Source organism: Chlorocebus sabaeus, chromosome 11 (genome assembly GCF_047675955.1).
Source record: "Chlorocebus sabaeus isolate Y175 chromosome 11, mChlSab1.0.hap1, whole genome shotgun sequence".
Taxonomy (NCBI): domain Eukaryota; kingdom Metazoa; phylum Chordata; class Mammalia; order Primates; family Cercopithecidae; genus Chlorocebus; species Chlorocebus sabaeus.
The window spans coordinates 106,304,387-106,317,368 of NC_132914.1; the positions used below are offsets into that span (position 1 = coordinate 106,304,387).

The 12,982-nt window shown below is 41.7% G+C and overlaps 1 protein-coding gene across 5 annotated transcripts in view; it reads left to right on the forward strand.

Moving 5' to 3' along the window:
* The window catches only part of ACACB (acetyl-CoA carboxylase beta), a 162,621-nt gene that overhangs the window by 67,831 nt on the left and 81,808 nt on the right, over positions 1-12,982 (forward strand). For all 5 annotated transcript variants that reach the window (XM_073021076.1, XM_037996568.2, XM_037996570.2 and 2 more), the window contains 2 exons: positions 86-256; positions 11,901-12,062. In XM_073021076.1, coding sequence (XP_072877177.1) covers positions 86-256; positions 11,901-12,062 — 333 coding nt within the window. The remainder of the gene's footprint in view (positions 1-85; positions 257-11,900; positions 12,063-12,982) is intronic.

The window sequence follows — 12,982 nt, forward strand, 5'->3', positions numbered from 1 at the left end:
TTTGGTGAAGGAACTGATAGTCACCATTTACAGTTCCCTGAAAAGACCTCTGGAACGCCCTTGGCCTCTTTCTGTTTCTTCACAGTGTGCCGTCCGCCTGGCCAAGACCGTGGGCTATGTGAGTGCAGGGACAGTGGAATACCTCTACAGCCAGGACGGCAGCTTCCACTTCTTGGAGCTGAATCCTCGCTTGCAGGTGGAACATCCCTGCACGGAAATGATCGCTGACGTCAATCTGCCGGCTGCCCAGCTACAGGTGAGAAAACGGGCTCGGGGCCTTGGGACTTCTCCGCCCGGGGTTGGGGGTCCATGTGCTGCTCCCATTAGTCCATCGGGCCCATCCTTTGGCTGACTGTCCCACGGGAATGACTGGCCAAAGAGCACTTTGAGAAATCTGTAAAAGCTACAGTTCTCCCTGGGAAAATATCTTTTATACAATTTCAGGGCATTTATAGACCTAGAGAAATGTTTCTTAACCTTTTTATCAATATCACTCCCTGCAAAGATCCTTTGGACACATTTTATATCCTAATCCCTGTCTTGTGAAATTTTAATATCACAGATATACCACATATCTGTTTGGATATTGTAGATGTATCTGTGCTTTATTCATGAAAAGAGTGAGTTTTTTTCACTCCCAAGAACAAATATTTGTCTCTTCAGAGGCAGTATTACCCCTGTTAAGAATATGTGACCCAGAGTTGTAAACTCTTGGGTTAAAGGGAACTCTAAATTTTTTTTTTATTTTTAATTTTTATGGGTATATAGTAAGTATATATATTTACAGGGTGCAAGAGATTTTTGTTTTTGTTTTTGTTTTTTTGAGATGGAGTCTTGCTCTGTCGCCCAGGCTAGAGTGCAATGGCACAATCTCAGCTCACTGCAGCCTCCGCCTCCCAGGCATGCAATGTGTAATAATCACATCAGAGTAAATGGGTATCCATCCCCCTCCAGCATTTATCCTTTCTTTGTGTTATGGTGTTATGAATATTCCAATTATACTCTTTTAATTTTAAGATGTACAATAAATTATTGTTGACTGTAGTCACCCTGTTGTGCTATATCAAATACTAGGCCGTATTCATTCTATTAATCACTACATTTTTGCGCCCATTAACCATCCTCGCCTTCCATGCCCCTCTCTCTTCCTTTCCAGCCTCTGGTAGCCATCATTCTACTCTCTGTGTCTGTGAGTTCCGTTGTTTTAATTTTTAGCTCCCACAAATGAGTGAGAACATGCAAAGTTTGTTTTTCTGTGCCTGGCTCATTTCATTTAACATAATGTTCTCCAGTTCCATCTGTGTTGTCGCAAATGATGGTCTCATTCTTTTTTCATGTCTGAATAGTATTCCATTGTGTGAAGGTACCACATTATCTTTTTTCTTTCTTTCTTGTTTTTGAGATGGAGTCTCGCTCTGTTGCCTAGGCTGGAGTGTAGTGGTGCGATCTCAGCTCACTGCAACCTCCACCTCCTGTGTTCAAGCAATTATCCTGCGTCAGCCTCCCTAGTAGTTGGGATTACAGGTGCACACCACCATGCCCAGCTAATTTTTGCATTTTTGGTAGAGATGGGGTTTCACCATATTGGCCAGGCTGGTCTCAAATTCCTGATCTCAGATGATCCACCCGCCTCAGCCTCCCAAAGTGCTGGGATTACAGGCATGAGCCACTGTGCTCAGCCTGTACCACATTTTCTTTATCCAATCATCTGTTGATGGACATTTAGGTTGATTCCAAATCTTGGCTATTGTGAATAGTGCTACAATAAACATGGGAGTACAGATATCTCTTCAATATACTGATTTCCTTTCTTTTCAGTATATATTTAGCAGTAGGATTGCTAGATTGTTTGATAGTTCTACTTCTAGTTTTTATTATTATTATTATTATACTTTAAGTTCTAGGGTACATGTACACAACATGCAGGTTTGTTACATATGTATACATGTGCCATGTTGGTGTCCTGTACCCATTAACTCATCATTTACATTAGGTATATCTCCTAATGCTATCCCTCCCCCTGTCCCCTCCCCACAATAGGCCCCGGTGTGTGATGTTCCCCTTCCTGTGTCCAAGTGATCTCATTTTTCAGTTCTCACCTATGAGTGAGAACATGCGGTGTTTGGTTTTCTGTTCTTGTGATAGTTTGCTGAGAATGATGGTTTCCAGCTGCATCTATGTCCCTACAAAGGACACAAACTCATCCTTTTTTATGGCTGCATAGTATTCCATGGTGTATATGTGCCACATTTTCTTAATCCAGTCTGTCATTGATGGACATTTGGGTTGATTCCAAGTCTTTGCTATTGTGAATAGTGCCGCAATAAACATACGTGTGCATGTGTCTTTATAGCAGCATGATTTATAATCCTTTGGGTATATACCCAGTAATGAGATGGCTGGATCAAATGGTATTTCTAGTTCTAGATCCTTGAGGAATCACCACACTGTTTTCCACAATGGTTGAACTAGTTTACAGTCCCACCAACAGTGTAAAATTGTTCCTATTTCTCCACATCCTCTCCAGCACCTGTTGTTTCCTGATTTCTTAATGATCGCCATTCTAACTGGTGTGAGATGGTATCTCATTGTGGTTTTGATTTGCATTTCTTTGATGGTGAGTGATGATGAGCATTTTTTCATGTGTCTGTTGGCTGTATGAATGTCTTCTTTTGAGAAGTGTCTGTTCATATCCTTTGCCCACTTTTTGATGGGGTTGTTTGCTTTTTTCTTGTAAATTTGTTTGAGTTCTTTGTAGGTTCTAGATATTAGCCCTTTGTCAGATGAGTAGATTGCAAAAATTTTCTCCCATTCTGTAGGTTCCCTGTTCACTCTGATGGTAGTTTCTTTTGCTGTGCGGAAGCTCTTTAGTTTAATTAGATCCCATTTGTCAATTTTGGCTTTTGTTGCTGTTGCTTTTTGTGTTTTAGACATGAAGTCCTTGCCCATGCCTATGTCCTGAATGGTATTACCTAGGTTTTCTTCTAGGGTTTTTATGGTTTTAGGTCTAACATTTAAGTCTCTAACCTATCTTGAATTAATTTTTGTATAAGGAGTAAGGAAAGGATCCAGTTTCAGCTTTCTACTTATGGCTAGCCAATTTTCCCAGCACCATTTATTAAATAGGGAATCCTTTCCCCATTTTTTGTTTCTCTCAGGTTTGTCAAAGATCAGATGGCTGTAGATGTGTGGTATTATTTCTGAGGGCTCTGTTCTGTTCCATTGGTCTATGTCTCTGTTTTGGTACCAGTACTATGCTGTTTTGGTTACTGTAGCCTTGTAGTATAGTTTGAAGTCAGGTAGTATGATGCCTCCAGCTTTGTTCTTTTGGCTTAGGATTGTCTTGGCAATGTGAGTCTTTTCTGGTTTCATATGAACTTTAAAGCAGTTTTTTCCAATTCTGTGAAGAAAGTCATTGGTAGCTTAATGGGGATGACATTGAATCTATAAATTACCTTGGGCAGTATGGCCATTTTCACAATATTGATTCTTCCTATCCATGAGCATGGTATGTTCTTCCATTTGTTTGTGTCCTCTTTTATTTCACTGAGCAGTGGTTTGTAGTTCTCCTAGAAGAGGTCCTTTACATCCCTTGTAAGTTGGATTCCTAGGTATTTTATTCCCTTTGAAGATATTGTGAATGGGAGTTCATTCATGATTTGGCCCTCTGTTTGTCTGTTACTGGTGTGTAAGAATGCTTGTGATTTTTGAACATTGATTTTGTGTCCTGAGACTTTGCTGAAGTTGCTTATCAGCTTAAGGAGATTTTGGGCTGAGACGATGGGGTTTTCTAAATATACAATCATGTCATCTGCAAACAGGGACAATTTGACTTCTTCTTTTCCTAACTGAATACCCTTTATTCCTTTCTGTTGCCTGATTGCCCTAGCCAGAACTTCCAACACTATGTTGAATAGGAGTGGTGAGAGAGGGCATCCCTGTCTTGTGCCAGTTTTCAAAGGGAATGCTTCCAGTTTTTGCCCATTCAGTATGATATTGGCTGTGGGTTTGTCATAAATAGCTCTTACTATTTTGAGATACATTCCATCAATACCGAATTTATTGAGAGTTTTTAGCATGAAGGGCTGTTGAATTTTGTCAAAGGCCTTTTCTGCATCTATTGAGATTATCATGTGGTTTTTGTCTTTGGTTCTGTTTATATGCTGGATTACATTTATTGATTTGCATATGTTGAACCAGCCTTGCATCCCAGGGATGAAGCCCACTTGATCATGGTGGATAAGCTTTTTAATGTGCTGCTGGATTCGGTTTGCCAGTATTTTATTGAAGATTTTTGCGTCGATGTTCATCAGGGATATTGGTCTAAAATTCTCTTTTTTTGTTGTGTCTCTGCCAGGCTTTGGTATCAGGATGATGTTGGCCTCATAAAATGAGTTAGCGAGGATTCCCTCTTTTTCTATTGATTGGAATAGTTTCAGAAGGAATGGTACCAGCTCCTCCTTGTATCTCCGGTAGAGTTCAGCTGTGAATCCATCTGGTCCTGGACTTTTTTTGGTTGGTAGGCTATTAATTATTGCCTCAATTTCAGAGCCTGCTATTGGTCTATTCAGGGATTCAACTTCTTCCTGGTTTAGTCTTGGGAGAGTGTAAGTGTCCAGGAAATTATCATTTCTTCTAGGTTTTCTAGTTTATTTGTGTAGAAGTATTTATGGTATTCTCTGATGGTAGTTTGTATTTATGTGGGGTCGGTGATGATATCCCCTTTATCATTTTTTATTGCGTCTATTTGATTCTTCTCTCTTTTCTTCTTTATTAGTCTTGCTAGCGGTCTATCAATTTTGTTGATCTTTTCAAAAAGCCAGCTCCTGGATTCATTGATTTTTTTGGAGGGTTTTTTGTGTCTCTATCTCCTTCAGTTCTGCTCTGATCTTAGTTATTTCTTGCCTTCTGCTAGCTTTTGAATGTGTTTGCTCTTGCTTCTCTAGTTCTTTTAATTGTGATGTTAGGATGTCAATTTTAGATATTTCCTGCTTTCTCTTGTGGGCATTTAGTGCTATAAATTTTCCTCTACACACTGCTTTAAATGTGTCCCAGAGATTCTGGTATGTTGTATCTTTGTTCTCGTTGGTTTCAATGAACATCTTTATTTCTGCCTTCATTTCGTTATGTACCCAGTAGTCATTCAGGAGCAGGTTGTTCAGTTTCCATGTAGTTGAGCGATTTTGATTGAGTTTCTTAGTCCTGAGTTCTAGTTTGATTGCACTGTGGTCTGAGAGACAGTTTGTTATAATTTTTGTTCTTTACATTTGCTGAAGAGTGCTTTACTTCCAACTATGTGGTCAGTTTTGGAATAAGTGCGATGTGGTGCTGAGAAGAATGTACATTCTGTTGATTTGGGGTGGAGAGTTCTGTAGATGTCTATTAGGTCTGCTTGGTACAGAGTTGAGTTCAATTCCTGGATATCCTTGTTAACTTTCTGTCTCGTTGATCTGTCTAATGTTGACAGTGGGGTGTTAAAGTCTCCCGTTATTATTGTATGGGAGTCTAAATCTCTTTGTAAGTCTCTAAGGACTTACTTTGTGAATCTGGGTGCTCCTGTATTGGATGCATATATATTTAGGATAGTTACCTCTTCCTGATGAATTGATCCCTTTACTGTTATGTAATGGCCTACTTTGTCTCTTTTGATCTTTGATGGTTTAAAGTCTGTTTTATCAGAGACTAGGACTGCAACCCCTGCTTTTTTTTGTTTTCCATTTGCTTGGTAGATCTTCCTCCATCCCTTTATTTTGAGCCTTTGTGTGTCTCTGCATGTGAGATGGGTCTCCTGAATACAGCAAACTGATGGGTCTTGACTCTTTATCCAATTTGCCAGTCTGTGTCTTTTAATTGGACCATTTAGTCCATTTACATTTAAGGTTAATATTGTTATGTGTGAACTTGATACTGTCATTATGATATTAGTCGGTTATTTTGCTTGTTAGTTGATGCAGTTTCTTCCTAGCATCGATGGACTTTACATTTTGGCATGTTTTTGCAATGGCTGGTACTGGTTGTTCCTTTCCATGTTTAGTGCTTCCTTCAGGATCTCTTGTAGGGCAGGCCTGGTGGTGACAAAATCTCTAAGCATTTGCTTGTCTGTAAAGGATTTTATTTCTCCTTCACTTATGAAACTTAGTTTGGCTGGATATGAAATTCTGGGTTGAAAATTCTTTTCTTTAAGAATGTTGAATATTGGCCCCCACTCTCTTCTCGATTGTAGAGTTTCTGCCAAGAGATCTGCTGTTAGTCTGATGAGCTTCCCTTTGTAGGTAACCCGACCTTTCTCTCTGGCTGCCCTTAACATTTTTTCTTTCATTTCAACTTTGGTGAATCTGACAATTATGTGTCTTGGAGTTTCTCTTCTCGAGGAGTATCTTTGTGGCATTCTCTGTATTTCCTGAATTTGAATGTTGGCCTGCCTTACTAGGTTGGGGAAGTTCTCCTGGATGATATCCTGCAGAGTATTTTCCAACTTGGTTCCATTTTCCCCGTCACTTTCAGGCACACCAATCAGATGTAGATTTGGTCTTTTCACATAATCCCATATTTCTTGGAGGCTTTGTTCATTTCTTTTTACTCTTTTTTCTCTACATTTCTCTTCTTGCTTCATTTCATTCATTTGATCTTCAGTCACTGATAATCTTTCTTCCAGTTGATCGAGTCAGTTACTGAAGCTTGTGCATTTGTCACGTATTTCTCATGTCATGGTTTTCATCTCTATCAGTTCTTTTAAGGTCTTCTCTGCATTGATTATTCTAGTTATCCATTCATCCATTCTTTTTTCAAGGTTTTTAGTTTCTTTGCACTGGTTATGTAGTTCCTCCTTTAGCTCTGAGAAGTTCGATTGACTGAAGCCTTCTTCTCTGAACTCGTCAAAGTCATTCTCCGTCCAGCTTTGTTCCGTTGCTGGCGATGAGCTGCATTCCTTTGGAGGGGGAGATGTGCTCTGATTTTTTGAATTTCCAGCTTTTCTGCACTGCTTTTTCCCCATCTTTGTGGTTTTGTCTGCCTTTGGTCTTTGATGATGGTGACGTACTGATGGGGTTTTGGTGTGGGTGTCCTTTCTGTTTGTTAGTTTTCCTTCTAACAGTCAGGACCCTCAGCTGTAGGTCTGCTGGAGATTGCTTGAGGTCCACTCCAGACCCTGTTTGCCTGGGTATCAGCAGCGGAGGCTGCAGAATATTGCTGAACAGCAAGTGCTGCTATCTGATTCTTGCTCTGAAAGCTCCATCTCAGGTGTACCCCACCGTGTGAGGTGTGAGGTGTCGGTCTGCACCTAGTGGGGGATGTCTCCGTGTTAGGCTACTCAGGGGTTGGGGACCCACTTGAGCAGGCAGTCTGTCCGTTCTCAGATCTCAACCTCCGTGCTGGGAGAACCACTGCTCTCTTCAAAGCTGTCAGACGGGGACTTTTACATCTGCAGAGGTTTCTGCTGCTTTTTGTTTAGCTATGCCCTGTCCCCAGAGGTGGAGTCTACAGAGGCAGGCAGGCCTCCTTGAGCTGCGGTGGGCTGCACCCAATTCGAGCTTCCTGGCAGCTTTGTTTATCTACTTAAGCCTCAGCAATGGCGGGCACCCCTCCCCAGCCTCCCTGCCACCTTGCAGTTAGATCTCAGACTGCTGTGCTAGCAATGAGGGAGGCTCCGTGGGTGTGGGACCCTTTGGGCCAGGTGTGGGATATAATCTCCTGGTGTGCCGTTTGCTAAGACCCTTGGTAAAGCACAGTATTAGGGTGGGAGTTACCCGATTTTCCAGGTGTTCTGTGTCTCAATTTCCCTTGGCTAGGAAAAGGAATTCCGTTCCCCCTTGCGCTTCCCAGGTGAGGCGGTGCCTCGCCCTGCTTCAGCTTCGCTCGTCGGGCTGTAACCGTGGACCAGCATCAGCTGTCTGACACGCCCCAGTGAAATGAATCCGGTACCTCAGTTGAAAATGAAGAAGTCACCCATCTTCTGTGTCACTAATGCTGGGAGCTGGAGGCTGGAGCTGTTCCTATTCGGCCATCTTGGGCACCCGTCTACTTCTAGTTTTTTTGAGGAACCTCCATATTGTCCTCCATAGTGGTCGTACTAATTTTGAGTTCTACCAACAGTGTATGAGGGGCCCCTTTTCTTTACGTCCTTGCTAGCATTTCTTTTTTTTTCTTTTCTTTCTTTCTTTTCTTTTTTTTTTTTTTTTTTTTTTTTTTGAGACTTAGTCTTGCTCTGTCACCCAGGCTGGAGTGCAGTGGCATGATCTCGGCTCACTGCAACTTCCACTTCACAGGTTCAGGCAATTCTCCTGCCTCAGCCTCCTGAGTATCTGGGACTATAGGCGCACGCCATGACGCTCAGCTAATTTTTGTATTTTTAGTAGAGACGGGATTTCACCGTGTTAGCCAGGATAGTCTTGATCTCCTGATCTCGTGATCCACCCACCTCGGCCTCCCAAGGTGCTGGGATTACAGGCTTGAGCCACCATGCCTGGCCACTAGCATTTCTTATTGCCTGTCTTTTGGATAAAAGCCATTCTAAGTGAGACGATGTCTCATTGTAGTTTTGATTTGCATTTCTCTGATGTTCAGTGATGTTGAGTGCCTTTTCATATGCCTGTTTGCCATTTGTATGTCTTCTTTTGGGAAATGTCTATTCAGATCTTTTGTCTATTTTTAATGGGATTCATTAGACTTTTTCCTACTGAGTTGTTTTAGCTTCTTTTTTGTTTTTGAGACAGAACCTTGCTCTGTTGCCCAGGCTGGAATGCAGTGGCATGATCATGGGTCACTGCAGTCTTGACCTCCTGGGCTCAAGTGAGTCTCCCACATCAGCCTCCTGAGTAGCTGAGACTACAGGTGTACACCACCATGCGCAGCTGACTTTTTAAAATTTTTTGTAGAGATAAGGTCTCGCTATGTTTCCTAGGCTGGTCTCAAACTCTTGAGTTCAAGCAACCCTCCCACCTCAGCCTCCCAAAGTGCTGGTATTACAGGTATGAGTCACCCTGCTCATCCTTGAGGTGCTTATGTATTCTGGTTATTAATCCCTTGTCAGGTGGATAGTTTGCAAATATTTTCTCCCATGCTGTGGGTTGTCTCTTCCCTTTGTTGATTGTTTCCTTTGCTGTGCAAAAGTTTCTTAACTTGATTTGATCCCGTTTGTTCCTTTTTTGCTTTAGTTGTCTGTGCCTTTGGGGTATTACTCAATAAATTTTTTCCCAGACTGACATTCCCAAGAGTTCCCTGAATGTTTTCTTCTAGTAGTTTCATAATTTGAGGTCTTAGATTTAAGTCTTTAGTTCATTTTGATTTGAAGAATTTGATTCTTCATTTATGATTCGGCATATGGATATCCAGTTTTCCCAGCGCCATTTATTGAAGAGACTTTTTTCCCACTGCGTGTTCTTTGCAAGTTTGTCAAAAATGAGTTCACTGTAGATGTATGGATTTGTTTCTGGGTTCTCTATTCTGTCCTATTGGTCTATGTGTTTGTTTTTATGTCAGTGCCACCCTGTTTTGGTTACTGTAGCTCTGTAGTATAACTCCTAGTCAGGTAATTTGATTCCTCCAGTGTTTGTTCTTTTTATTCAGGATGGTATTGGCTATTCTGGGTCTTTTGTGTTTCCATATAAAGTTTAGAATTTTTTTTTTCTATTTCTGTAAGGAATGTCATTGGTATTTTGATAGGGATTGCATTGAATCTATAGATTGCTTTGGGTAATACAACCATTTTAACAATACTGATTCTACCAAACCATGAACATGGAATATCTTTCCATTTTTTTGTGTTCTCTTCAATGTCTTACATCAATGTTTTATGCTTTTTATTATCGAGACCTTTTACTTCTTTGGTTAAGTTTATTCCAGGGATTTTATTTTATTTGTAGCTATCATAAATGGAATTACTTTCTTGATTTTTTTTTCCAGATCGTTCGCTCTTGGCATATAGAAATGCTACTGATTTTTATGTGTTGATTTTGTATACTGTAGATTTATTGAATTTTTTTTTTATCAATTTGAGTAGTTTTTTGGTGGATTCTTTAGGTTTTTCCAATTTTAAGATCATATCATCTGTAAACAAGGATAATTGGACTTCTTCCTTTCCAATTTGGATGTCCTTTATTTCTTCTCTAAATTTTTTTACTGTTTTCTTCCTTCCTTCTTTCTTCCCATAATGGGATCTCATTATATTGCCCAGGCTGGTCTTCCTCCCTTCCTCTTTTTCTTCCTTCCGCAGAATAAAAAAAAAAAATTTCTCTATTTTTTTTAGTTTGAAAGATTTCAAAAAGTTGCAAGAATGATACAATTAACACTCATACACCCTGCATGTAGATCCATCAGTTGCCACATTTGCTTTGCCTCTCTTCTGTCTGTTTGTATAATTTTAGGGGGCTCAATCTTTTTTTTTTTTTTTTTTTGAGATGGAGTCTCTCTCTGTCACCCAGGCTGGAGTGCAGTGGTGTGATCTTGGCTCACTACAACCTCCACCTCCCAGGTTCAAGTGATTCTTCTGCCTCAGTCTCCCAAGTAGCTGGGATTATAGGTGCACGCCACCACACCCAGCTAATTTTTGTATTTTTAGTAGAGGCAGGGCTTCACCATGTTGGCCATGCTGGTCTCAAACTCCTGACCTCAATTGATCAGCCCACCTCGGCCTCCCAAAATGTTGGGATTACAGGTGTGTGTCATTGTGCCTGGCCATGGGCTAAATCTTTTGAGCAATGGTTTGAATGAAACTTCGTAACATATGGCCTCTGAATACTTTATTCTAAGGGCCCCCTAGAACAAGAACATTCTGGTCCAATACCCTAGTGCAGTTATGACACTTGAGAAATATAGCATTGATACCACATCTATATCTAACATATACCATTCACATTAAATATTTTCCCTGTTGTTCCAATAATGTCCCTTTATGGCTATTTTTTGTTTGTCTCTTAAATCCAGGATCCAACCCAGGGTGACATATTCCATTTTATTTTCATGTGTCTTTAATCTCTTTAATCTGAAAGCATTCCATAGTCTTTTTTCATCCTTGACATCGGCATTAATTTTTTTTTCTTTTTTTTTTTTTTGTGATGGAGTCTTGCTCTGTCACTCAGGCTGGAGTGCAGTGATACAATCATGACTCACTATAGCTTCAACCTCCCAGGCTCGAGTAGCCCTCCCTCCTCAGCCTCCTGAGTGGCTGGGACCACAGGTGCAAGTCACCATGCCCGGCTAATGTTTTTTCAATTTTTTCTGTAGAGATGTGGTCTCATTATGTTGCCCAGACCGGTCTCCAACTCCTAGGCTCGAGCGATCTGCCTGCTTCGGCCTCCCAAAGTGCTAGGATTACAGGCATGAACACTGGCATTTTTGAGGAGCTCAGGCAGAATGTCCCTCACTGTGGATTTCTCTGATGTTTCTTCCTTGTTCGATTCCTGCTACACATTTTGGCAGAATGCTACACAGGTGTTGTGTCCTTAATACATCCCATCATGAAGCATGTTAACTCTGATCATTTGGTTAAGCTGGTTCCATAATTGTCTATTTTTTACCAATTCTTCATGTCCAGTTTCCTCTTCGGGTACCCTTTACCAAAACCTCCTTTAACTCTACAGCCAACACGGTTTCTTCTCACCTTTCCTAGCTCTAAAAGTCTAGTGCTTTTACTTAATGCATGTATTTTCTTGTGTGATGTCCTTTCATAAATATTTTTCCTTTTCCCAGATGTACTATTTGCTCCACCATGAAAGGTTCATGCCTTACGGCTTTTTCTTTCTTTGGCTCTCTGGCCACAGTACAGCACCATGTTGTCTATAAAGTAGTGTCTGTATATCCTAAATCATTGACTGAACCTCTATTGCATCTACCACTGTGCCTGGTGTTTTAGGGCCGTGTTCTGGTAGGGCTGACAGTCTGTGGGTTGGATCTCTTGATTTTAGATCGCCATGGGCGTGCCACTGCACCGGCTGAAGGATATCCGGCTTCTGTATGGAGAGTCGCCATGGGGAGTGACTCCCATTTCTTTCGAAACCCCCTCAAACCCTCCCCTCGCCCGAGGCCACGTCATTGCCGCCAGAATCACCAGTGAAAACCCAGACGAGGCAAGTTATGCGGGCCCCTGTGTTTCCACCATCTCAGATCTCCCAGCATGTGGGGACCCTGGATGTTGGCCTGAGAAGAGACACCCATAAGCTATCCAGGCATCTCAGTTTACAAATGGGGAAACTGAGGCATGGGAAGGGACATGCCATGGTTTATTGGATTATTGGATTTATTGGATTTTTATTTATTTTTATTCTTGTTTTTGTGAGATGAAGTCTCACTCTGTCACCCAGGCTGGAGTGCAGTGACGCGATCTTGGCTCACTACGACCTCCGCCTCCCAGGTTCAAGCGATTCTCGTGCCTCAGCCTCCCAAGTAGCTGGGATTACAGGTGCCTGCCACCATGCCTGGCTAATTTTTGTATTTTTAGTAGAGACGGGGTTTCACCATATTGTCCAGGCTTGTCTCGAACTCCTGACTTCAAGTGATCCTCCTGCCTCGGCCTCCCAAAGTGTTGGGATTACGGGCGTGAGCCACTGCACCCAGCTGGATTTATTGGATTTTTGGATTATTGCCAGGCTCTGGGCCGAGCCTTCCCGTGTCTCAGTGCTCACTTACAGGAACTCCTGCTGCTGGACATTGTCACCCCACATTACAGGCAAAGAGCCTGGTGTAACTTGCTTCCTGTCTCTTGTCTGGGACCTGCTGAGACCCGTCAGTGGATTCCAAAAGCCATGCCTATCTTTGGGACAAGCAGCCAGGTTTAGAACCCCAGTCCTTGGATTTCTGGCCCTGTGTGTCTGGCTCATTGTAGACAGTCCCTTTGTGACTTGGTCTTACTTGGATCTTAAAAAACAAACCAACTGGCATCCCTTACAGTTTACATGCATACCAACCATTGATTGTCACAGGAGTCGTCAATCTACTACAACTTAATGGCTTAATTATTGCACTCAGGAACCTGGGGGTAAGAGAGGGT